This window comes from Gasterosteus aculeatus, chromosome 16 (genome assembly GCF_964276395.1).
Source record: "Gasterosteus aculeatus chromosome 16, fGasAcu3.hap1.1, whole genome shotgun sequence".
NCBI classification, from domain to species: Eukaryota; Metazoa; Chordata; class Actinopteri; order Perciformes; family Gasterosteidae; genus Gasterosteus; species Gasterosteus aculeatus.
Window position 1 is genome coordinate 5,297,734 of NC_135704.1, and position 25,544 is coordinate 5,323,277.

At 42.5% G+C, this 25,544-nt stretch overlaps 1 protein-coding gene across 11 annotated transcripts in view; it reads right to left on the minus strand.

Moving 5' to 3' along the window:
- Positions 1 to 833: 833 nt before the first annotated feature.
- Positions 834 to 25,544, minus strand: part of LOC120833908 (poly(rC)-binding protein 3) — a 49,891-nt gene continuing 25,180 nt past the window's right edge. For 3 of the 11 annotated variants that reach the window (XM_040201537.2, XM_040201535.2, XM_040201538.2), the window contains 12 exons: positions 14,849 to 15,020; positions 12,200 to 12,223; positions 12,024 to 12,056; positions 11,645 to 11,761; positions 11,076 to 11,207; positions 10,249 to 10,377; positions 8,767 to 8,841; positions 7,712 to 7,753; positions 6,310 to 6,388; positions 5,763 to 5,815; positions 5,270 to 5,439; positions 4,032 to 4,367 (listed from right to left, as the gene is read on the minus strand). In XM_040201537.2, the coding sequence (XP_040057471.1) occupies positions 4,313 to 4,367; positions 5,270 to 5,439; positions 5,763 to 5,815; positions 6,310 to 6,388; positions 7,712 to 7,753; positions 8,767 to 8,841; positions 10,249 to 10,377; positions 11,076 to 11,207; positions 11,645 to 11,761; positions 12,024 to 12,056; positions 12,200 to 12,223; positions 14,849 to 14,923 (984 nt within the window). In that variant the 5' untranslated portion in view covers positions 14,924 to 15,020 and the 3' untranslated portion in view covers positions 4,032 to 4,312. Of the gene's footprint in view, positions 4,368 to 5,269; positions 5,440 to 5,762; positions 5,816 to 6,309; positions 6,389 to 7,711; positions 7,754 to 8,766; positions 8,842 to 10,248; positions 10,378 to 11,075; positions 11,208 to 11,644; positions 11,762 to 12,023; positions 12,057 to 12,199; positions 12,224 to 14,848; positions 15,021 to 25,544 lie in introns of all 11 variants that reach the window. The other 8 variants (XM_040201539.2, XM_078091170.1, XM_078091171.1 and 5 more) reach the window with 4 other exon arrangements.

The window sequence follows — 25,544 nt, forward strand, 5'->3', positions numbered from 1 at the left end:
ATTTCTATTACATAAACATCCTTTTAACACTATATTTTGTCTAGGTTTTTAAAACACCCCCCACCCCTCCAGACATGTTAAAGTACAACTTTTATATACTTCTTTCAGTTTTGGGCAAAGAGGTCCAAATAACTCATCTCCCAAAATCTCGTCCTCATTGAAAAATCCGTTATCAGCGTATGTGCACCGTAGATTTGTTTGACATATTTGAGAAACGATGCATTTCATTTGTGTAAACTGAGATTCCATGTAATTACAGATGAACTTTATAATGCTTCAGCAAATGAACATGAATCAGCCTTCCACTGTCACACACGACGCAAACCTCATTCTGCACGATAAAGATCAAACTGCACAGTATAAGCACAACACATTTATCTCTGAGGGGGATTTAAGCCATTCATCAATGTCTTTAGAGGGCAGAGGCTTTTCTGACAACATGTTTGACCAGTATTGCTATTGTATTGACTATTTTAACTGCTGGTTATTTCAGCTTGTGTGTGTGTGTTGTCGAAATAAATAGTTTTTCTCGGTCCCACTGTGGGGACTCACATAACAATCCATGTCCCCACAGCGTAAATCATTACATCTTTTGTGAGGACTTCGGATTCGGGTTGTTGGAGGATGTGAGCAACTTGCCCAATATTGGCAGGAAGAAAGTAGTAGTAGTAAATCCTAATGTTCAATTTCTTTAAAGGTTCAAATGTAATTCTGAACAATAAACAAGCGTACAAGCGCATTGAAATGGTCTTGTTGAAAGTGTCTGTAAAGTTGAACAAATTTCAAAATATAATTCACAAGACGCAAAAAAGGAAAAAGATGACAAATTCAAGTCCGGGGAAGAAAAACACAAACTTTATTCTCTTCTTTTTACAAAACATTTCTTAATTAACAAATACAACACGGACCTTCAAGAAGCAAATGATCAAACCTAAACATGATCAAACACATTTCCTCATACAGCCTCATATAGTAATATAGCCTTTTTTTTGTTGCTCTAGCACACAAACAAAAAAGTTTTAATGCATTGATAACGACAAAAGCAACACAACAAAAGTTGTTTGACTTACACAGCCTTGTGGAATAATGAGCAAATAAATGATGCCATGATTATGAAATGTGTGGTATTAAAAAAGGCAACTCAGAAGTTCGCAAATAGGTCACAATTTAAAACCCATCTTGGCTGCGCATAATCAGCAGGCACCTTGAACCTGCGGAATGATGAATAATGGGGAGTTTTTAAATAAAACAGTTCGCTCTCTGACAGCTATTCCTCCATCTGAAACAAAGTGCTTCTCTAGAGATTTACATTTGTAATGTAACTGTGACAAACAATTTGTAAATCCGTTTAATGTAAAGCAGCTTGGTTTCAACAAAATCATTCTGACTCTTAACCAACTTATAATCAATTTTCAAAAGTACCTGAGCCTAAACTGCAGTGATGCAATATTCCCCCAAAATAATTCCTATTAGTTATCATCAGAGTACAGCACATCCAGGCTTTGGGATTAAAATGATATTATGATATAAGATATATATGTATTATAAATAGAAGCTACCTGTCATCCATGAGACGAAATGTCCAGTTTGACAACATAATTGTTGTTAACTTATTGCCCACATTTTGAAATGAGGACTGCAGATGCCTCCGTTCATATGTTTTCAGAACATACAGAAAGGTTGGTTAATGTTAGATACCTTACATCACAGAAATAATCATTCTGCATCATATTCCACGTGCCTGATTTAAAACATGTCACTGCATTTAAAACACATTCTGAAATACATTCAGCTTGAGTTTGAAAAAGACAAAGGTTGTGCATGTGTTAGTTAGAAACAACAACAGCTTAAACTGATAGGCAGCGGGTTGTAACCAAGGTATTTGATGGTAACTGTAGAGAGCCATACAGAAATTTATAGTAAAGCCGTGATTTAATTTAACTTCATTGACTGACGTAAAGCTGGAAAACCACACAACTGGTTCATCGTTGGTATACATGTAAGGGACATATGTTTCCACTATTTCATACATGCAAACCAGGAATGTTTGCTTGTTGCTTCCCAAACTAGCAGATGATCCTTATGCAGCCATTACGAGATGGAAGCCGAAATAACAAATCTGAATAAGGCAGGGTTTATTTGTACCATATGAATCTCACTCTTCACCGTAAAACCTTTTTGCCTATTTTCATTTATTCTCCCAACCTTTTCAGCAGTTCTCGTAGGAAACTCTGAAAGATGGATGTCTGTGCCTTACAGTGGATGTTTATTTTCCTGTGCCTATGAGGTCATTTGAAATTGGAGTCAGTGTGACAACTCACATAAGACCGTTCACGGCGCGATCTATTCCCTTTCACCCTTCAGTCGTCCTTTCCACCTTTTTTTTTTAACATGGATATATGTAATTATATAGTGGTAATGTATTGAATAGAATGCTTGGTGCGTGAAAGAAAAGCTTTGTTTGAATCGCCTACTGTTTTTTTAGGTTTACTTTGTATTTACTTTTGGGTGCCTGCAGAGCAAGAAAGAAAAATGCAGTGACATATTAAATCATGAGGTAAAAGGAAGCAGATGAAAAGGTACTAGAGTGTCAAAAAAGTAAGGCGACCTTTCAGAAACAGAAACAACAGGGACAGAGGTGTGAGGCATCCCAAAAACAGTGCAGATACCAGGTTCACAGTAAATACAAAAAACCATAAAGCACCTAAATATCAGCAAAGTCAAATACAGAGAAATAAATATTCTAGGTATAATGCCATTCACTCAAAGGTCATGTGGTGCACAGAAGGAAGATGGGTAGAAATTAGAGTGTGCCCATTCCAGTGACTTCAGACATCAGCCTAGAACAGTTAAGGGAGAGCCAGGCAGGGGGAGGAGCAGGGGGGGGGGGGGGGGGGCGACAGAGAAAATAAAACAGCTGTGAAAGAAGAACTTTCTCGAAAGTCATGCTGCTCCGGCTGGTTTTGTGAGAATAAAAATGGAACTGGTGTCAGCAGAAACTCAAGCACAGATGTGTACCCTTTTCACACGAAGCTTCTAGAAAATATGGTAACATACCCATGCAACACTAACCCCCTTCCTGAAGCCATGCAATGGACAGAAAAGAATGGTTGTGTCATGGGATTTGTAAAAATCTCTGCAATCCCTGACCGAGGCATCACATTGCATTTCAAACAGTATTGCTCTAGTGGCAGTCACGTGTTTAGTCTTTTTTACTTTTCTTTTTTTCTTTTAAATTTTTTTATTATCTTTACTCAACTCTGACAGTTGAACTTAATAGGGAAGTCGATGTATTATAGCGATGACAAAAATAAATAGGATAATATTCATGCTAAATGAAGACTAAAACTCTACTAAAAGGAATAATTTAACATTTTAGGAAAAGTCCCCTTTCTTGCAGTAGGATGAGAATACCACTCTCATGTCTGCGTGCTAAAGTCAGGAAACGGTTAGCCTAGCTAAGCATAGCTTACAACCTGGAACCATGGCTCCTTCTTAGCAGACTCCGCATTGTACCACCTCGCACATTATATCACATCTCATTTGATTTAAAGTGGCTGAATTTCAAATGTAGAGTGTTTCCTTTGCCTTTTAGGTGGCTTTCAACGCAGCTTGAAGCTAACAGTGCTAACAGTGCAGGCAACGGCAACAGTGTTTACAGGGGTAACAGTGTTAACTTGTGGGGGAACGACTACGGCGTTATCAGCTGTAACCGTACTATGAGCACAGAGCAGCGGTGGCCATTATTGAGCCTGTGGGGCGCCATCACATGACCTGCAAAGGAATGCACAGACAGCCCCGCTATGTTGACAATGCATGAAGCTCTGACAATTGTATAATGAATCTGTAACTCGTACGAAAAGCGAAGTTTAAAATGTGACCTTCAGGCTTTCCGAAGAGGGTTGTGTGCCAAACTACAGTGGCTTTCTCGAGCTCTAACGCCAACGTGAGATTTTCTCGGCGACCATGTCAATTTGCGAGTTTTAGAAGCGCTTGGATGCTATTACCTTGAGATAGAGACAGACGAGCTGTTTCCAGTCGGATCTAGCTTTACTTAAAAAACATCCGAGAGTGGTATTGATTCTTCTAATCCAAAGCAAAAATGACTAATAACTCAGGATTCCAAAATGTCAAACTATTCTTAAATTTATACTGGCTACGTCCACTTCAAAAACATCCCGGTGTAAATCTGACCGTTACTGTAGGTCTCCCAATGAATAATGCACAAGTGTTTTGCAAAACCAAGGGACTCTAGGGTAGGTTCCATGGGGTAACACAGAGAGGTTAATTGTGAAGCAGATTTGGGGGTACTTCAGGATGTAGTCATAGATGAGGGGTCATTCCACATGGCTGCCACATCCCTGAACCTGCCGTTGGAATTGTAGGAAAGCAATAGCCATTAGTTTCTCAGCGGAATGTTTTCTCAAATCTCCTCAAGAAGTCAAAGAAATTAAATTGTGTTTGTTGAGTAATGGTATGTGGGTTCTCCTGCTCTGACGCTGATAACATTTGCCTTTGAGGTGAAGGTCTGTGGACATCAGTCAGGGTGCGTTTTCTTTGTTGATAATGAATGGCTGGTTTCAGCAGATATAGGGGGAAATGCTAAATATGTTCTTATGTTTTTTTCCGGTATTTTTATCATCAATACATTCCTGAATCTGAATATGTCTTGTAGCTAAATTGCTTTCTTCTCACCGATCGTTCTTGTTTTGTATAATTTGCATAATTTGGTTATGTGAAAACAGACAAGGACCATCTACTATATTAGGTTTGTAGACACTGCACACCTTACAGATTTGTCCATAATCTTTCCAAATGGAAATTGCGCATTAAAAGGTTTACTTTTTGGACATTTAGTTTGGGAATCTACAGGTTCCGTCCAGGCTCCACAACTTTGTCTCAGTAGTTGGCATTGCTCCCTTGAACCACTTACTTGCCAATAGTTCACTGGCTGAAACGTAATGCATTTTAATGCATATACTTCTTTGCAAGTACCAAACAAAAGTAGTAAGGAAAAAACAAGGACATAACACAAATAGCCTCATCATTTATACATTTATCTGTCACTTGTCAAAACCTGAAAAATATCAGGATTTTTCAGTCAACTCATCCACGTATCAGTGTGTTAAACGTCAACATTAAACTAGCAAGCTATTTATTTTTCTTTTAAAACATTACAATTGGATATTTGATATAAATATGGTCACTCAGGTGTTGCATGCGTCCTTTTGGTTGCGCTGAAACCCAGAAGGTAGAGTTGAAAGGTTACCTGGCATTGATGAGATACTGGGCAAGGCTGATGTTGGCAGGAGACCCTGTGATGGTGATCTGGCGCTCTGACGAGCCTTCCATGGCGTTCGCAATTTTGATTTGCGCTCCTGACATCTGTCGAATCTCATTTATTTTGGTTCCCTGGCGTCCAATGATGCAGCCTATTAACTGGGGAGAAAGCAGAAGATCAATAAAAAACAAGAAAAGGTCTTTGTTGTTTTAAGATGATAAATGCTTAATACCTATTTAAAAGGAAGTTCAAAAGGTAATGAAATGGCTTGGCTTTGTAAGTAGTGATCTATAAGACTGAATCATTCGAGGTACCATATTTAGTGACAAACTGTTTATTACAATCATTTTTGCAAATCAGCCGTTGTTTCAACATCACTTAAATGTACATGACATAATAATTAAAAGTCACATTATTAGAAAAGTACAGGATTTTGAGAAAGAGCCCGCTCAGACACCTTCCTCAAGAAAGCTTTACTCACATCATTGGGAATTGTAATCTCGTGGGTGCTGGCTGGTGGACTGGTGTCCAAACCTGAATTGGGGAGCAAGGGGAGAGGAGACGGGAAATGGGACTTAAAAAGTCACTTTGACCTTTAAAACATGTGTCGAACTCACGTTTGACCTTTTACAGAAAGGTCCCCATGCATGCATGGGCCGGAGATGAGGGCAAATTCATTTTTACAGTACAATGTGATAAACCTATTTCACAGGAGGTTTTAATGTGTAAGTTACGAAAGCTAAGAATGTGTTAGAGGAAGAATCCTGTTGCCAAATGATAACACAATTATAAATTCATTGTTTTAAGTGAAGCCCAGTGCCCACGTTTTTAATGCATTTCACCGGCATAATATATCAGACAGAGCCAAGAGAAAATATATACATGAAAAAAATCAAAGGGGCGAGTGACACCACGGGGGTCAAGTCATGCTGTGCCAAAAAGAGATAAGGAAGAAGGCAGGGAAAGAGAAAAATATTTCTCTGGATGCAAAGAGAGGGATACGTCTACGGGGCCTTGAGGGTACGTACCAGGGAAAGCAGGGGTGGTCTGTCCAAGGGGGGTAAAGGGGGTTTGCTGCATAGCCAACTGGTGGAGCTTGGTCAACTGCTGAAGGGGTTAGGAGGGAAAGTAGAACTAAGAGGTTACTGGCACACAGGTCACACCAAGAAATCAAGCAAACTAAAACTGGACTGAAAAAAAGGTGAGGAGAAGGAGGTCAGGGTGTGGAAGGACAAAAAAATGAAGAGAAAGAGAGATAGAGAAAGGGGTGATTGTCTGTCACGTTCTAAATTGCTCTGTAATTTAATTATTCCTCCTCTTTCTGCTAATTTCATTTTCATTTTCAATGATTTAACCTGTTTTTTTAAGGAACAAAAAGGAGGGACCAACGTCTCCACTCATCAGCACATTAACCAAAAGCAGAAAAAAAACGTCATTTCCATTTTCCTCTCCACTTACCATGTGTCCTTCTAGCCGACACTTAGTATTCAGAACTAGAAACCTTCGGTTTTTACATAGCCCGTCAAAGAAGCTGCTATGCTCCAGACATGGTCACAGTATGTCCTTCCCCCGCTGTGGATAATTTCCATCAGGACTGGGGTAAGACAGATGCTTTTAAGCCTTCTTCTTATTTTAAGAGGAGTTTTAATGAGGGTGCAAGGGGGTGTCAAGCCAGTACTTGAGTGATTGTACCATCCACCACCACCTCCAGTTGCATCAATCACTGACCAACTTTGAATTAGCGGATGTGACACACAGTAGCCTTTTAAGATGCTTTCACGACAAGGACACATGAAGGCAGATAATTAATGGAGACTATGTGGTCCAGGGGAATTTAAGGGTTGTTGATATTGTGGCAAACCAGTGGGAGGAGCCGAGCAGACAAAGTAGAGGAGGCGGATCCCCAATCTCAGATTGCAAGAGGTGATGGAGGGAGTCTACTATCCAGTGCACAGGCCTTTACCTTTATTAAAGGACACTTTTTGTCTCTGAGACTCCACTTTTATCTCTCAATCTGCCATCAACATCCCCTGGGTTGCCAGAGTATTAAAAAAACTGCCATTATTGTCTGTCTTTTTCGGTGACCTCCAACAGTCAACGTTTTGTTATCAACCACGTCTGGTATGAGTTCTATTGGTTAAGCCGTAGTTCACTCTCAAAGGGACAGTGTGGGGGGTTTGGTGCAATCTTGTCGGGTGGTTGCAGATGGAAATTTACTAAATAACCCCCTTGGCCACTCCTCCCTCTCTATACTGAGGTATCATGGACCGCCGAGTGCAAAGCTGTGCAAACACCATTTCTTTGGTTGAGATTTCATCCTTCCCTCAATCACCATCTGAGCAACGGATGCGTCAATGCAGTTGAACAAGCGTGTTTGAGAAGGCGGTTAAGATACAGGTAGAGTTATTGAAAAAGAGACAAACTACTCACATCTGGATGTGGAATGGCGTACTGTCCCTGAATTGTGTAGGCCTGAGGAGAGGAACAACATTACACTCTTTTAGCATCTTATTTACACTACAGGCGCAGACAACTTAGTCACAAGACAGTTTGTGAATTAATCACAAAATGCAACACATTCTATTTTTTTCGTACGGGTCTCATGTGTGAAAGTCCTGGGTTTGTCTCTCTATCCTGCAGCCATCCATAAGTGGTCTCTCTGGATATTCAACACTACATCACCAGCTCTGACCAATGAATAGTTCCATGAATAAGTTTAATTCCCGTGTCCGCCACAATTCATCATTGTAACTGTTTTCATGCAGAGCGACACAACAAAATGAACAATTTGTGTTCAAGTACACAATCCTTTTTGTAATTGTGTCCTATTTCACGTCCTGCAATGCCACTGGGCTAAAAGAGTCACACAGAAAACCAGCTTGTTCAGTCACAGCTGTTGACAAACCCTCTTACACTTTTACCTCAAAAGACCGTAAAAATGTTTTAAATTGCAAAAATCTTATTTTCTTAAAAAATGCCTTGAATGTTGCATCAAATATTGACCTAGGTATGCTAACAGTGAGGAGGGGAGAGTGGTGTGTCTGAGGGTTGACTCATCGCTATCAGCCTCTGAAAGGAACTGACTGACAGTTGGTATTTGACAAGTCGGCAGTGAGCCTGTGTTGGGTTTTTATCCTCTGGTATCAAAGACACACGTCCTGTTCACACATCAAAAGAAACCCGTCTGACCTCCATGAGACTTTTAAAAGCCAGCCGTTGCGGCTGATAGTGCACAAACACATTTGCGCGTCACGGGATGTTATTTGTCGGGAAAATGCAAACGCCGGCCATTTCAGTTTTGAAACATACAACTAATGCTCAGATTTGTTCCAGAGAGGGTCGCCTGGTTCTGGACTGTGGTAGTAAGCATGTTTGCACAGAAAAGTAGAAAGGCTTGCAGGAACACGCAGCGGCTGACGCTGCAGTACCCGTCTCGGGTTGGCCGTGGGCACGGACTAACAAGCTGATGCCAGCTCAGCTCTTACCTGGCCACCAGAAAAAATGACTGGGGTGGAGGCGGGCTTTGGGCGATAAGGGATGGTGGCACCTTTTGGTGGAGACTAAGAGAATGGGAAGAGAGAAGAGAGGCAGAGTCAGCTATTTCCATTTTATTTTAAAAAATGCCCGTTTCAACATTTTGCAATACGAACTAATTAGCTAAATTGTTGAGAATTAAATGACAAGATCCAAAACACACAAGTATATATGGCTAATATGTTTAGCAAATAAAATCCACCTACCAGAACGAATAATGCTCTCAATGTAGCAAGTCATATATACATATATAGTAAAAATAATACAACAGATCATTTCGTGGCTGCTGTAGTGACTTTGTATCTGTTAGTGAGCTTTAAGGTTCATGGTGTAAATAGTGTTAACTTTGGAACAAGGTGTGTTAGGGTTTTCCCCTGCCTTTATGCTACACTATCCGACTATTGGCTGTTGCTTCTTTCAAATGAACAGATCTGACGATGGTAATGATCCTGTCATCGAACTCTAATAAGAGAAGTTTCCCAAAATACTCTCGTACTATTGTGATTGGCATTGTATAATTTGATATATGTGGAGCAGGGTGTAGCTTTGAAATTAAATCATTAGTATTAAGTAGAGGAGAAGCAGTCATTTGCTTAATAATTTAAATGTATTCATGCTGTCAATCACATTTTAATCAAAGAAAAACTGGAAATTTTCGCACTTTGGTAAATTAGATTTTCTCTTGTTTGCTGGCAGCTTTTATCAAAAGTTAATTTTCTTTGTAAAAACCAAACCAAAAGGAGTCATGGAGCTCAGAGAAATCAGGCCTCTAATTATGGAAGATGATGACACAGTTATTGATTCCTGCTGCATCTAAGGGGATGTAGAGAGGGCATAATTAGATTTTCTCTCTTGTTCCTGCGCTGCGGAGGGAGGACTGTTTACAGGTATGTGCTTTAAATACAAGATGAAGAAACAATAACTGTGTTTTTAGTCTTACAAGAACAGGCTTGCTGACAGTTTACCCGAATGGTAATACGCAAAAATTGTGTTATGAATACAAAGTGACTTCAAACTGTAATGAGACAATTTAATTATGTATTCTCAACGTAGTTGCACCACAAGTGATCCTCAAGTTTCAAATACCCATCCAGGTCTGCTACAAAATGGAAATCAATTGGAGTCAAGTTAATAACTCTGGATAACAATGATTAGGTGTTTTTGACCCAAACACAGTCGAATGTGTGTCTCATATAATTTATTTTTAAATTTAAACACTGATTCCCATTCAACTATCGATTCCTGAATACATTTGTGTTACTGCCACAGATGGTCAGTCTAACCAGGTGTGGAGACGTGGTGCGTGAATGTCATGCTGAAAATCTGTCACAGCTTTTGGAGTCTCAAACTCAAATTTCTTCATAAGTAGACAACTTTATCCGGACTAAAATTAGCAATTGAATGAACCAAAGCTCAATCGTGACATGCTGTACCTCTAGCATGACCACACAGATTTGTTTGACACACTGGATGATGGCTTCTGGGGTCCCAGAGATTGTCACGGCTCGTTCTGTGGAGTTGGGCAACATGTCCCCTGCTACCTGGACCTGGGCCCCTGTGGACTGGAGTAGAGTAAGGGACCTTGAGTTACAAGGTTGACAGGTTTTGGTTTTAAATCACACAGACTGTGCCTCAAGTATTTAAACTTTCTTGATACTGACAACATCCAGTGTTATAGTTGGGTTTGATCTGGTACTTTTATACAAGGTGAGGATACAACATGTACCCATCACTAGATTAAAATGATGTTATAAGTTATAACTTTTAGACCTATCAGCCTGCTGACATGCTGACGTGACTGAGGCCGTTACAAGGAAAAAAATAAGTTTCCCTTGAAACATCATTGAGAATGCAGTTTAATTGTATGGTAAGGTAATTTTTGGGGAAAAGGGTGTACTGCATGTATAACAGGGTATATTGTGGCCTTTCAATTCTCCAATCAGTTTGAATGCAAGACAGATTTTGTAGGTCCCAAGAATGCAGAGTTACTTGAGTTTGATTTGAGTAAAGTTCTAAAACATACATTTACCGTTACTTCATGACATCACACATTTCAGTTATAGGACTCTTCAGTTTTCTTCAGCTTCAGTTTTGATTTTAAATATTCATAAAATGTAACTAAAGACCAAGACAAAAAAAATGGCTAAACTATTTATTCTGCTTATCTTGAAAAAGGTAAAGGAAAGTAGAAAATGCCTGACTTTGTTGTCCATGTTGCATTGATTTTTGTGGTTAACCATAAAAATGTTTCATAGTATACCTCTCTCATTTCTTTTATCTTGGAGCCCCCTTTACCTATGAGGGAGCCACACTGACTGGCAGGCACCACCAGCCTTAAGGTGACTGGGGGCTTACTGGTCGCTGGGCTGTTGCTCATAGAATTGATTATGTCCTGGAAAACAAAATATATAGCTTTCATTTTTGCAATGTGTCCCAAACAATCAATGACGCCTTTCCTAATAAATCAGTGAACAAACTTAAAGGTCAGTGCAAATAAGCAGCAGAAACACAAAGGTCCGATCAGAGGAAAAGGTTTCTTAAATCCACCGAGCGATAGGCTACAAATATCTGCCATGATGAATGATGAAAGAGTATGTGCCTTATGTAGATGCACTATAATAGGATATTCATTTTTCATAAATGTAACCGTTATATAAACTCTGTTGTAGTCCTTTAAGATATGAGCCGATACACATGTCAGCTCATTCAAATTGAGACAAAGGACCTGTGTCTGATATGACACTATCCATGCATATTTTGTAAGATGGCAAAAACCCATGAATTCTAATTGGATCTGCATTTTTCACTTCACTGCAGTAATTCTCTTACCTCCTCAAATTTGTATGCAATCATAGCAAATGCTTTGAAGATGGTGTCTGTTGGTCCAGTTATGGTGACGATCCTCTCTGGACAGTTGCCCTCAGAAATATTGATTCGTGCTCCACTCTTGAAAAACAACACAAAAATAAAGTCACCGGGGTCAATATAATTAATGCAGAACCGTAATCCAGGAATTCATATATAATGAATTTGAAATGTCTATTTAACACTCGTGAACCAAATGGGCAGAATGTGATATAATTTCGTCAATCATTTTCAGCAATTTGTATTCTTTAAAGTGTAGTCACTAAATGACTTGCTTCGGAAGAGCATAGCAATGTTTTTTATTTGATTATTTAAATAAAGGATTTTTAAGACTGTAACCCACCTCTTCTCGCATCTTTTTCACAGTTTCACCTTTCTGTGGAAAAAGCACATTTTAATGTATTAAAAGTTTTATGTTATACATTTTCTATAAATATGTAGATTTTCTAAAACAATTAACAGTAATATACATATACATTTCCAAGAGTACAAAAATGTCATCTAACAGAAATACCGTACCTTTCCAATTATACTTCCAACCTCCTACAATAGAAAACAGAGAGTAAAACACGGATTTTCAGAGAAAAATTCATCGAAGAAGGTTTAAACAGTACAAGGGCATGCAAAGGATTCACAGCTGCATGGCGGCGCTCAGGAACATACTTTCTATTTGCATGTAATCAGTCTTCATAAGTACAGTGAGTAAAGGGCAGAAGGGTCACATCCGTTGTGGTATTTAAGCTGCAGACAAGTAGCCTGAGAGTCTTGTCGCTAAAAGTTGCAAAATTTTTGATGGATAAAGTCATGTTATCATAGGTAAAGATTGGTCAGTAGCTGACATAAGCACACACCACATTTAGATGATTGGAGATTGGATTTGGAACCAATTTATATTTTTCACTTTCATATATTTTCAAATAGGTGGATGTGCTCCACTAGCTTAAAAGTCCTCTTTATAGTATTTCATTTGCACTTTCAATTTACTCAACTTTTATTCCACAACAGTTTTGAAAATGAGATTTCAGTACTACCTTTGGTACTCTACTTTGAACTCTTCCCAACATTTACATCTATTTCATTATGCATAATTTATCGTGTCATCATACTGTCCGTGACATGTCTCCTTACATGCATTCAACAACTGACAATGTATTTATTCAAGCTCTTAGACAATGATGCATAACTCACATCTGTTACACAATATCAGAGCCACAGTAAATCTATATATGTCTATATATCTCTATATATAATATATATTTTTGCGATTGAATTGGATAAAAATAAAATATGGACCCAAACAACATAAACATATTTTTTTTAATAAAAACAAAAGAATCGGTTAATTCCCCTGCACGATTGAATGTTAGAGCAGGTTCTGCTCATTCAAAGGATCCATGATTCGATCCCCGGCTTGTAGTCTATAGATGTTTGTCAATGGATGAATGACATATAGTGTTAAAGCTCTTTGGTCAGAAGACTAAAAGCGCAACGCAAGTACAACACTGCTTAAACTAAATCTGGAAGATGGGCGTCCAAGACAGTACCTACTCCACCACAAAGTCTTTACTGCATCCACACTCTGGAGGAGTTGGAGCGTCCTATGGACTGCCCCTTGTAGACCGTGCTGAAAATGCTACCAACACCTCAAACAACCCCACCAAGTGGCGACCCCCTGCTGCTTGGAGCAAAAGAGCAGCAACAAGGTAATGCTTCCAAAAGTCCTTTGTGCACGCAACATCCACTGAGTCTCTGGGGGCTGACCGGGCCTGTGTTGCTGCAGGGTTATTCAACCTGTCACTGGATCCCCCACTGGGGGGCTCCTGCATTAGCAGACACGCGGTGGAGAAAATCGTTGGCCTGCAAATTGATTTGCCCCAAAAACAATGGGACGATTTTGGCTTGAGTCAATGTGCCGCACACCCTACACACAAGGGAGACGTGCAGCATGGGTTCTCCAATTATCTAGCAGCCAGGAGCCCACCATAAAGACCGAGGCATTTAGACATTCATTCAATACCACTCATTGCCCTTTAAAAAACTCTGCAGTCTTGAAATAAGTACGGCAAAAGCAGTTGCAGTTGAGCATGGTGGATCTTTGTGAGGCTAACACACAGACACACACACACACACACACATTTTAACCAGCTCTGAAAGAGTTCAAGTGGAAGAAAATAGTCAGAGAGCACACTACATATAAGTGCTTGAACAAAAAAATCGATCCTGGGGCCCACTTACTCTGTGCCCTGGGAATCCTGAAAACACTGATGGCAGACAAGAACACCCTGAGCAGTCAGTAGCCTGCCACTCTTCAAGTCTGGAGTATCTACTTGTAAACTCTAATCAACCGTCCCAATCCCAGAGGACAAGTGTGTGTGTGTATCAACACATGCTGTTGTGAGGTCAAGCCAGTGCAGAGAGCTGGACAGTGGCACTAGAAGACAAAAGACAGCCCCTGCACAGCTAACACAATGTTCTTATGCACAGAAACATCAACGGTATGGTAAGCTGAGAGCGCAACAAGTCCCACCTCTGTATCAATTCTGTCATACTGAATGAGGGCTTATGAAGTTGCAGACTGCAGTGGGATCAGCGGAACAAAAATCAAAGCTCAGCACTTCCAAATTTGACTCTTAAGGTCATTCCCAGCTGGACGTCGCACGCTGGACAAAAAGCACCTACCGTGGTGAGACTGGGACAGGAGGGGCGGCATTACACCAAGGAGAAAGGATAAGCTTTTATGTTGATGTTTAAGAGTGAAAATGGATGTACAGCTGCAGTTGATCCGTAAGTTAAACTAGTTCACTGAGCTGTTGTGGCAGAAAATTTGATCTGGTGTAGCATGCTAATCTTCAAGTTAATGTTGAGTGCTGCTGCAGTTAACATTCAGGTATGACTTGACACAGCATTTCAGTGTAAAAGCATGGAATGTATCCTTAAAGTATTGAAGCTATTTATCATGACTTTTCTCAGTTGCAAGAAAGGAAATGCAAAAAAAAGTTTCATCGGAGAACAATTAATGTGCAAATGGTAATTTTTGTGATTGTAAAGTAGAGACTAGTTTCTGTGTTATTTACTTTTGGGGAGAGTTCCTTTGCTACAGCAGCATTTACATGTCTACAGGTAAAAAAAAGATGAGAGAAAATATAACATTTGTCTTTGCCTACTTACTTTTCCATGCATGAGGAGGCGGATGGTAAGGGTGACATTGAGGCCACCATCGGACTGGACTTTGGTGGGCTCCATGCTGGGGGAGGAGTGGGGGTGAGACCTAAGCACCGTCCTGGAATGGAATGTCCTCAAATAGAGAAGTGGAAGGGGGGTATTCCAGCCAGCCAGTCACCTGCCAAACACAACATGACATAAAAACATGTTATCCATAATGTCAAATAAGTTCACACATTTAATCACGTATCATGAATAGAAGTTCATACATATATTCTGTTCTGCTGGGTTACAATTCAACAGATTACTTCTTTTTTTTGCCTTTTGTGTGTAATAAAACATATACGATCATGGAAATATGTCTATGTCTGTGCTTCTTTGTAGGAATGTGTTAACCACAAAGGCATAGAATCCAAAAGGAAACTTAGAAAGCTCATCTCATGGTGCTTATCTCATAGGTCACCGCATATCACTAATAGGAGCGGATCATTTAGCCAGAACTGTGTTAAAAAAACGGCAGTAGAGGGCAGACTGCGAATTCAGCACAGCACCCTAGACAACATTTACCCCATAAATGAGGCATAAATATGCAAAGGATTGGGAAATAACCAAATTGGATTAAATTCAGCTCCCCCAGGTATCTACTGTCTCAGATGTGCATAAAAAATAAAAGAAAAAAAGCAACCTGACTTGTATTGCTTTTAATTGGACCCAATAGTTTAAAGGCAACAAATTGGCTAACCTTTTAAAGACTGTATGTAAAGAAATGCATTTGGGATGCTGAATGGTTATCAAATCATATTACTGATAACAAACGGGTGAGAAGTATTTATTGGTCCCAAAAGGACTGCACTGGGAATAAAACTAAATAATGACAATGAATATAGTGTGTTATAGTCTACAGCATATTTATGTTTTCAAATTCTTAGTGGCAAAATCCACACCGGTAAAATACTTTCCAAAGCTATTGCGTAACCCACTGCATAAAATTATTATTATTGTAAAAATGTTACAATAACCTAAAAATGGATTTATTGCAATTTGGGATTGTCAATTTTTCTAATAATTGTAAATAATAATAACAATTCTGTACTGTGAACTTAAATATTTACTATCCCAATTGAAATAGAAACTGAATTAAATCTTACATCTCTGCTATTTGGACATTGTCACTACACACAGATAATAATAATAATAATAATAATAATAATAATACAAACATGAATTTCTTCATCCACTCTGTGTACTCTGTACAGCCATAATTACCTAAGAGAATCATTTAATTAATGCATTTCAGATATCAAAGGCCCAAGGCATTAATACATTTCTCTGTACACTGCGACATAACTAATTTCAGTAGCCAGACATGACCTTAAGCTATTGTTTACTTGTACTCATGTGAAAATAAATGTATAATCTTTCTTAAAGGAGGAGGGTTTGGCAGCATGCGTCTTTTAGGACCAAGCTGGGTCACAGAATGTCAAGAAAATGTTCCCTCTGAAATGTGAATGGACGCAAGGTGGGTTTCTTTCGCAAAAATGGGATATGAAGCAATCATAGAAGTGAGCTAGCATCTCTTCTGTTGATGATATCAGCTTGCCTCACCTTGGCAAGCTGATCACCTTGTTATGACATAAGCTTGGACAGCATTAATGGAAAACAACTTTTTACCAGTTGGCCTCCATTAAGAAGTGGGGAATAACCTTCCGCTCAATATTGAGATCGAATTTGTCGGTCTCTTGCTACGAGCATCAAATCCCTCATCAACACCCAAAGTCTTAACAATTAACACCTAACGACAGACGCTCCGTGTGTTATGTTTCAGTGAGTTGTGTTCACAGGACAAACCAAGGCAGACAGCAGCCGTTGGTTAATGATTCTGTCAAGCAGCATTTGTTTCATTGGCTGTGCCACACCATCACACAAGTGAACAGTGCAGCCAGAGTGGAGCCTCCGTGGGCCATTTAGGCCACGCTTCATTCATGGGCCTCCTTAAACGGAGGAGAGTAGCAGGCATCGGTGCAGCGGGATCATGGGTTCTCTGTGCCCTGTCTTCTGTCTTCCTGCCTTGTCATTGACAGTCCGTCCTTTTCAGAACTCAGCTTGTGGAGGACGCACCAGATTGGACAGGGGTCCTATTGCACCCACCTCCCGAGACATAACCCCACAGAAGCCTCCCACCCCCTCAAATAGGGGGTGGGAGGCTTGCTAAGATAAGCCTCCCAAAAATCCACCGGACCTGGGATCCAGATCTAGTCTTCGGTGGCCATCGCCAGGATATTTCAACAAACCACAAGATGTCTGGTAGAGGGAGCTACTGGAAAGCTGGCTGGGCTTCTAAAGACCATGGGGGAGATGGCCTCTTGGCCATGTGGAGCTGGATGGGAGAGTAATCCATCACCCATGTACTTATCAGCTGGCCCGAGCCACTTGGTTCTGGACACTGCTCTCTGTGCTTCTATGCTGAGGATCTCAGAGTAAGAGGCGTCTTGAAGAGCTACCGCTCCCGTTATTGAAGCATTAACTCAATCCCCGGTGGTTGAGCAGCAATCTTTACTAATGGGTGCCAGATGTATTAAAGTAACCTGTAAATATCCACTTTATTGTGGTTTTGAACTCATAACATTCTCTACTTTGTTTGATCACGGCTCAATGTCTGTGTGTTAGCTTGCTTGTTTAAACGCAGGCCAAACCAACTGTACACCTCAGCTCTAAAATCACTCAGTGTCACACTCACTCTCTCTCTTTCTTTTTCTCTTTCTCGCTCAACCACGCACATCCTGCGGTGACACGTTACACCACTCTCATACCAACAACGTGATGCCAAACATGTGCATTGCAGGTAAACCAGGCCACGGCCATTTTAAGGACGAGAAAGAAACTATCTGGCTAGATAGCTGACAACCTTTGCAAAAATTATGGCACTTCTAAATGTAGCTCTTTTATTTGTTTATGTGTTTGTTTTTCTGTGTGCTCAATATATTCCTCTCCACCACACAAACAATGTATCCTAAAATTCCAACTCAGACTTTCAGTGAGGGTGACAAAATTATTGCAGGGTTTTGTTTGGGTTTCATTCTGCAAACAATCGCAGGTGTCCTGCACCATGTGTGTGTGTGTGTGTAATGTTAAACCCTTATTTTAAAACTCTACTAAAGTAATTGTAAAAATAAATAAGTAATAGACTGCTAAGGCGGCACAGTGGTGAGTTTAAAACCACCCGGCGGCCTTTCTGTGTGGAGTCTGCATGTTCACTCTGTGTCTGTGGGAGTTCTCTCCGGTTACTCCGGCTTCCTCCAGCAGTCCAAAGACTTGCTCTGGGGATCAGGTTAATTGGGGACTCTAAATGGCCCGTAGGAGTGTGGATGTGACAACTAAAGGTTGTTTCTCTCTGGGTCAGCCCTGCGATTGACTGGCGACCAGTACAGGGTGTGGGATTGACTCCAGCCCCCACCACTCTCTAAGGATAAGCCGTGTAGAAGATGACTAACAGCCAAGGACGTCCTGCTGCAGTTGTGTGATAAATTATCATTGTAACACAGAAAATGGCTTTTTTTCCCCACACCTTAATTCCATTGCCTATGCGCTTTTTAGAAACATTATTATAGAGGGAATTCACCAGTTCGAGACTTCTGCTAAATGTGTTACTCTTCCGTCATCCAGCGGCGTGAAAGTGATGTTGTTGGTGACCGGGAAGAACCGCAGAGTTCTACTTTCATAGCTTTGTGGCTCAAAGACTTCCACGTTATCTTCACTTGTATTACAAACGATTTATGTTTCCAGCAGTGTGGAACATGCAAAAAGCGTTTTACATCCACAATATTAGTTCTGGAAGAACTCCATCTGATTGTTCCCCATGAGGTTCAAATAAATGAAAGTCAATTCAAGAAAATCCAATCTCTTTGTGTTCTCTGGGTGTTTTTCTTCGTGAGAATTTTGTGGTATCGCAAATCAAGTCAGATATATATATATATATATATATATATATATATGAGCCAACGTACTTTCATTAAAGAGAAAAAAAGACATCACTCGCTCGAGGATGCAGAGGGAGGACCTGGCCTGCAGGTGCCCTGCAGAACCTGGACCTCTGACGCTACACCCTAAACTGGTGGTTTGCTTGAATAGTCATGGAGCTGTAAAGACTGCTGCAGTGGTTAATAAATTGTCAGTTTTTGCTGACCGCTGTCGCCAATGAGGACTCACATCTAGCCGTGTGTGTGGTAATGTACGTGACAGTTTTCCTTCTCAGCCAGAGAGAGGTGTGCTGCAGATCCTCTTCTAGATGCCAAAGATAAACCGGAATGGACAACAACAGAGAACAGCATGGCGATGTGATGCTATCTTGTGATTTGTTAATTTAACGGTCCGCCTCCAAAGGGGGGGTACGAAAAGTCAACGAGTTGCTGCAGGGAGAGGGACGACAAATGCGTTGCAAGTCTTATGCCCAAAATAAAACGACTTCCAAGAGCACCATCTTTCTTAGGTGAAGCGCCCACAGCTCTGTCTGAACCCTCTAATCGTATCCCCCCTCCACAAGCCATACACCTATTAAATCATGTCTTAAAACAATGTCGGAGTATTCCTTCATAGCAGACTGGTCGACAGAGCTTTTTAGCAAATGTTGGGACTGTTCCTCTTGCTACCGTAAATTATTGATCTATTGATCTTGTATGGTGAATTTCATTAATGAAAAGGCTTTAAAGGCTTTGAGACGGTTGTATTCTTTACATCAGAGAGGTGGATCCAAAGGGAAAATGTGTCATAATCAACAATATTAACACTACCAGTTTCTTTTTCTTTGGTGTAAAAGAGCATGAGACAACATCCACATCTCTAGCTTTTGATTGTCTTTAACTAGGGCTGTCAAAAGTAATTAAACGCACATTTTGAAATTCATTATGTTACGGCTCGGCCAGCCAGAGAGTTACGCGCCTTGCGGCGGGGACGAGCCGGGCGTGCACCGGATCACACCTGAAGCCACTCTGCTCATTGCGCAGCTGCAGCTCATTGGCTCGTTCTATGGAGAGTTACGTTGGAGGACTCTCAATGGCTCGACGCGTGTTCGTGCCCTGTTTCTGGAGAGATCGGTCGTCGTTTGGAGACTTCCCTATGGATACCTACGAGAGACTTTTCCCTTTGGATTATTTAAGAGTGAGTTTTCCTTTTTTTCCGTTGAACTGTGAGTGCCCATGGACTAAGGGATTTTGAGGTGTTTTTCTTTTGTTTTCACCTGCCAATTAAGGAGGCAGTTTTTGTTTGTTCCTCGGAACCTTACGCTCTTGAGTTCTTGTGAAAGAATAAACTACGCCGTGTTTTTGGCTGAACATAAACTCTGTCTGGTACGCTGCAGCCACAGCCAAGGACAAGGGCAGGCTGCAGCGTGTCATCCGCTCTGCAGAGAGGGTGATTGGCTGCAATCTGCCGTCCCTGCAGGACTTGTTTGCTTCCAGGTCTCTGAAGTGAGCTAAAAAGATTGTGGGCGACCCCTCTCACCCCGGACAAAAACTGTTTGTGCCCCTTCCATCTGGCAGGAGGCTGAGGTCCATCAGGACTAAGACCTCCCGCCACACGAACAGTTTCTTCCCGTCGGCAGTCGGGCTCATCAACAGAGCCCAGTCCCCCACTGACTGACTATAACATTCCACTGGTCACTCCCCTTCACACTGCACATGCCACTTTAACTGTAATTCATCACTTTGTCGTCACTCGTCACTTTGTTACTTGTTTGTTACTTGTTCGTTGGTGCACTTTATGCTTAATATTTTTCTTTTGAACTTTTTTAATATTTAAAATTTTTTACTTTATTCCCTTGTTTTATACTAACCCATAGCCTTATTCTACTAACCCATTGCATTATCATTTAATTTTACTTTATTTTATTACTTGTGCACTGCTGTCTTGTCTGTCTACTGTCGCGCACTAACCAGCAAGACAAATTCCTTGTATGTTTGGCATATTTTGGTAAATGTTTCCTGATCCTGATTCCTGTCTGGTGTCGTGCACTTGGGGTCGAAGACAAACCATAACAGTACGAACTCGCCATGATGACCCCAGCCGACACAGATTGTGGCTCTTTACAAGTGACCCTGGATAGACACCTGACGGACAACCACACGCACCAGCTGGAGGCGGCCGCCATTGCCGTGCAGAACCTCCAGGCCCAGGTCCAGCCACTTCAAGCTTTGGTGGAGAGTCTGACTCAGCAGCAGGTGGCGGCGGCGGCCCAGCAAGCGGAGATTCTACTGCAGCTACGGGCATTGACTGCGGCTCTCACCACCCTGCCGCTGAACCAGCCTGCACCTGTGAGGGCAGTGAATCCGCCCCCTGGGGATCCCCTCCCGATTAGTCCTACGGTGTTCGCCCCGTTAACCCAGGAACCCAGCCTTTCCAGTCCACAACCGTTCGGGGGTGACTTCGAGACTTGTGCCACCTTCATAATGCAGTGTGAGTTGGTGTTTACTCACCAACCCAGCCGGTACACCTCCGATGCTGCCCGAGTCGCATATGTGACTAACCTGCTCACCGGCCGGGCAGCCCAGTGGGCTGCCGCTTCCTGGTCCATGGGTGCCAGCTTTCGTCACTCCTACAGGGAGTTCGTGGCCGAGCTCCGTAAGGTGTTCCACCATCCAGTAAGGGGTCAGGACCCTGGTGCCCGGTTGGCCAGCGTCCAACAGGGCAGTGGCAGTGTGGCAGACTACTCGGTGGAGTTTAGGTTGGCCGCTGCAGAGAGCGGGTGGAACGACCCAGCCCTTCGGGTTACCTTCCGAGGAGGACTCAGCGAGGCTGTAAGGGACCAGCTAGCTACACGGGAGGAGCCCACCTCCTTCGATGACCTAGTCAGTCTCGCCGTCCGCATCGATGGACGTCTCTGTGAGAGAAGGCGGGAGCGAGTTCCCCGGGGCCCCTCCCTATTCCCCACGTCCCCAGCACACGGGAGAGGAACCCAGTGTTCGTCCACTCTACTTACCCCGTTCCGTTCCGGCCTTCCACGTCAGACGGCAACTGGGGAGGAGCCCATGCAGCTGGGACGCACCCGCATTAGCCCAGCCGAACGGGAGGCCCGATTCAGGCGAGGACTGTGTCTCTACTGTGGCCAGAAGGGGCATCGCATCAGTGGCTATCCCACCCGGCCAAAAGATTAGGCTCACCAGGACCCCAGGAGATCCTAGTGAGCCGCCTTTCTTGTTCCCGTAGTCCTGCACCACCTAACCGGCGGGTTAGTGTCACTCTGTCCTGGGCGGATCAGCGGATTACGGTGGGGGCCCTCGATTCAGGGGCAGATGATTGTTCCCTGGATTTGGAGTTCGCTGTCCAGGCTAACATTCCGCTAAATGCTCTGGAGGAGCCCGTGGAGGCCTTTGCACTGGACGACCGCCGACTAGCCCGCATCACCCAGGGTACCTATCCCGTCTCCCTCACTGTGGCGGGGAACCATGTGGCGGGGAATCACCCAGTTCTACCTCATCCAGTCCCCGTTGGTTCCAGTGATTCTCGGATACCCTTGGTTCGTGCAGCATGAGCCACACATTGCCTGGTCCTCTGGAACAATCCTGGAGTGGGGTGCCTCCTGTCACGCGCAGTGTCTCCAGGCAGCTCCTAGCCCGTCACCCCGGCCAACTCCCAGTGTCCCTTCCCCGGACCTTTCTTCCGTCCCTCGGGAGTATCATGATCTAGGAGAGGTTCTTAGCAAGTCCCAGGCTCAGTCCCTCCCTCCACATAGGCCATATGACTGTGCGATCAACCTCCGTCCTGGGGCCCCCTTCCCAGCAGCTAGCTTAGCACAGCAGTGGTCCGTTTGCCACTCACCCCCTTCTGTTTGACGCGTGGAGTAATTCCTCTGCACAATTCTCCGCTGTATGTTGCGCCTCTGTTTGTTTTACTTCTAATGCAAAAAGCTCTCTCCATCTTGATGTAACTGACAGCAGCTAGCGGCCTTTTGTTTCCGCTCAAGTAAAGAAACGTACGTTAACTACGTTAAAATATTTTGTTGCATTAATTCGGCCACATTAATTGCATAGATTAATGCGTTTATGTTGACAGCCCTATAAAGAACTTGGAAGTGTGCCTTTCTCGCCCAATAGTCAGTGGAGGCGACATGAAAACAACATGGCCTGTCAAACAAGTCCCCCATTACATGTCAATGTTTAATGCTGAATAATCACCTCATTTGCATATCTGATTACTTAATTACTAAAAAGCATCCAAATGTGGATAATTGTCTTGGATAAGCTTTTAGATAACCAGAGAACCTTTGGGATATTATCAGTGAAGACAATATCTACATATTTATTAGGGGTGGTCCTCCAATACAGGGCAATTTTAAGGCCCCCTGTCTCCTGAAAACCGTAAAAACAGTGCACTCGTGAAGGAGACTGGCTCTGTAGATAAATTAATATAAATGCACAGCATCATAACAATTGTTATTCTCAGGATATTAAACATTTGGTTAGAGTTAGAAAACATACTTATCAATATTATATTTAATTTCTACCATTAGATCCCCCCCCAAATAATACATTTACTTCAAGTCAGAAAGTGATTTATTTCAGAAGGAATGCCCCGGAGCAAACCACTTTATTGGCAAACAGCTAACAGTGCAGGATGAATATCTAACCATTTTCCCTCTTCCCTCCCCTTGCAAATACAACATACACACCTAGATCCTCAGTATCTCCATGTGTCGATATCACACGCCACGCTGAATAAGGACTCCCTCTTAAGCTTTATTTATTACTTATTACTAAATATATTTCACCCAATTGAGCTCCAACGAAGGTCTATATGCATTTTGCATTTCTAGTGTCATTTTTTTTAAAATTATAATATATTGAATTACCAAAAGAAATGTAGCTTTTGAGTCGTACGATGGCAAAGTAAGTGACAGCCTCTTCCCCTTTCGATATATGCTTTCAATCTAATTTGGGGAACTTTAAATCGGTTTGAAAACGTTTAACTACAAAAATGTTATTGTGGGTCTGACTGTGATGCTTGAAATGAAAGAAGGAAGCAACCAGTGCAGGTTGCTTTGCATTGCTTGATTCCCTGCAACTGAAGAGAAAACAGTGTGTGAAATATTCAGTTCCTCACTTTGGGCAAGTAAACATATCCCTGAGGCAGAATTTTATTCAATAATTGTGTTACTAAAGTTGGTCTCAATTGCTTTGCTGGTCTTTGATCCTACTGAAATCAATTTTTCAGCACAAGTCCAAGGGCAGTGGTCATTATTAGTTCATAATATCTCAGAGTAAGTGTAAGAGTAAGAGTCAGTCATGTAGCTGCATAGTGTGGTGAGTCACCTGAGGCCTGCAATCAGACGCCATGGAAACCGACCGCACCACAATCACGGGTTGATCGCCGGCAGCTGGTGCCACTTAACCCAACCCCATTTAAGCGCTAGGCTCACACCGAACCAGGAGGGCGAGTGAGACAGACGTATCCTAACCCCTCTTGGGCTGTCTTCAGAGACCAGTGCCTGACACTCAGTCCGCACGACGCGGAAACCCGGGTTAGTCGTTGATCCCACGGCCCACCCAACGACAGACCGCAAGAGGGGCACTACCGTCCTCCTGCATGTGTTGGTATTGAAGAAATGTCAATAAACCCTGTGAGGGAACTAATTACACTCTCCGTGTTGTAGCGTCCTGACTCCTCCCGTGACAATAGTTAATGAAGTAATGTTGGGTTAATCATGACACAAGCCAACCACATTACTAATGCAAACTCTCTTGTGGTGCAGAGACTCAAGTCTCTGAAAGCCACGTTGCAGAACAGCCCAAATCATAAATGATTCAGTTGTAGAATTAGCCAATCAGACAGGGGCGAGTAGGCGGCTCTTAGGCGGGCATATGGAGCTTGGGAAGCCTCTTGCAAGCTCAATAATATTTGAGCTCAGGCATTGCGTAGGTGATGGTGTCAGTGTCACACATTTGACCACATCCTGGTTTGTTTTCATCTCACCTGCATGTTTAGTAACCCTCCTGTCATTTCAGATCCTCACACATTATCAGCTCATCAATCCCACCGGGTTCTCCTTGCCCTTCTCACCAGCACCACACCCCCTCTCCAGCCACTCAGTATTTAAGCCTGTAACATTCTGTGGTTCCGTAGTACCAGAAGATGTCCATCTCTGGTGGTGATGAGTCCGCCTACAGGTGGGAGTCCGACCATCTGGTGTCGTGGTGCAGTCAGAACAACCTGGAGCTCAACGCTCTAAAGACAGTGGAGATGGTTGTGGATTTCCGGCGGAACAGAGCCCCACCCTCCCCCATCACCCTGTGTGACTCCCCTGTCACTATTGTGGATTCCTTCCGTTTCCTGGGCTCCATCATCACCCAGGACCTCAAGTGGGAGCTGAACATCAGCTCCCAGAGGTTGTTCTTCCTGAGGCAGCTGAAGAAATTCAACCTGCCAAAGACGATGATCCACTTCTACACGGCCATCATCGAGTCCATCCTCTGCTCCTCCATCACCGTCTGGTACGCTGCAGCCACAGCCAAGGACAAGGGCAGGCTGCAGCGTGTCATCCGCTCTGCAGAGAGGGTGATCGGCTGCAATCTGCCGTCCCTGCAGGACTTGTTCGCTTTCAGGTCTCTGAAGCGAGCTAAAAAGATTGTGGCCGACCCCTCCCACCCCGGACAAAAACTGTTTGTGCCCCTTCCATCTGGCAGGAGGCTGAGGTCCATCAGGACTAAGACCTCCC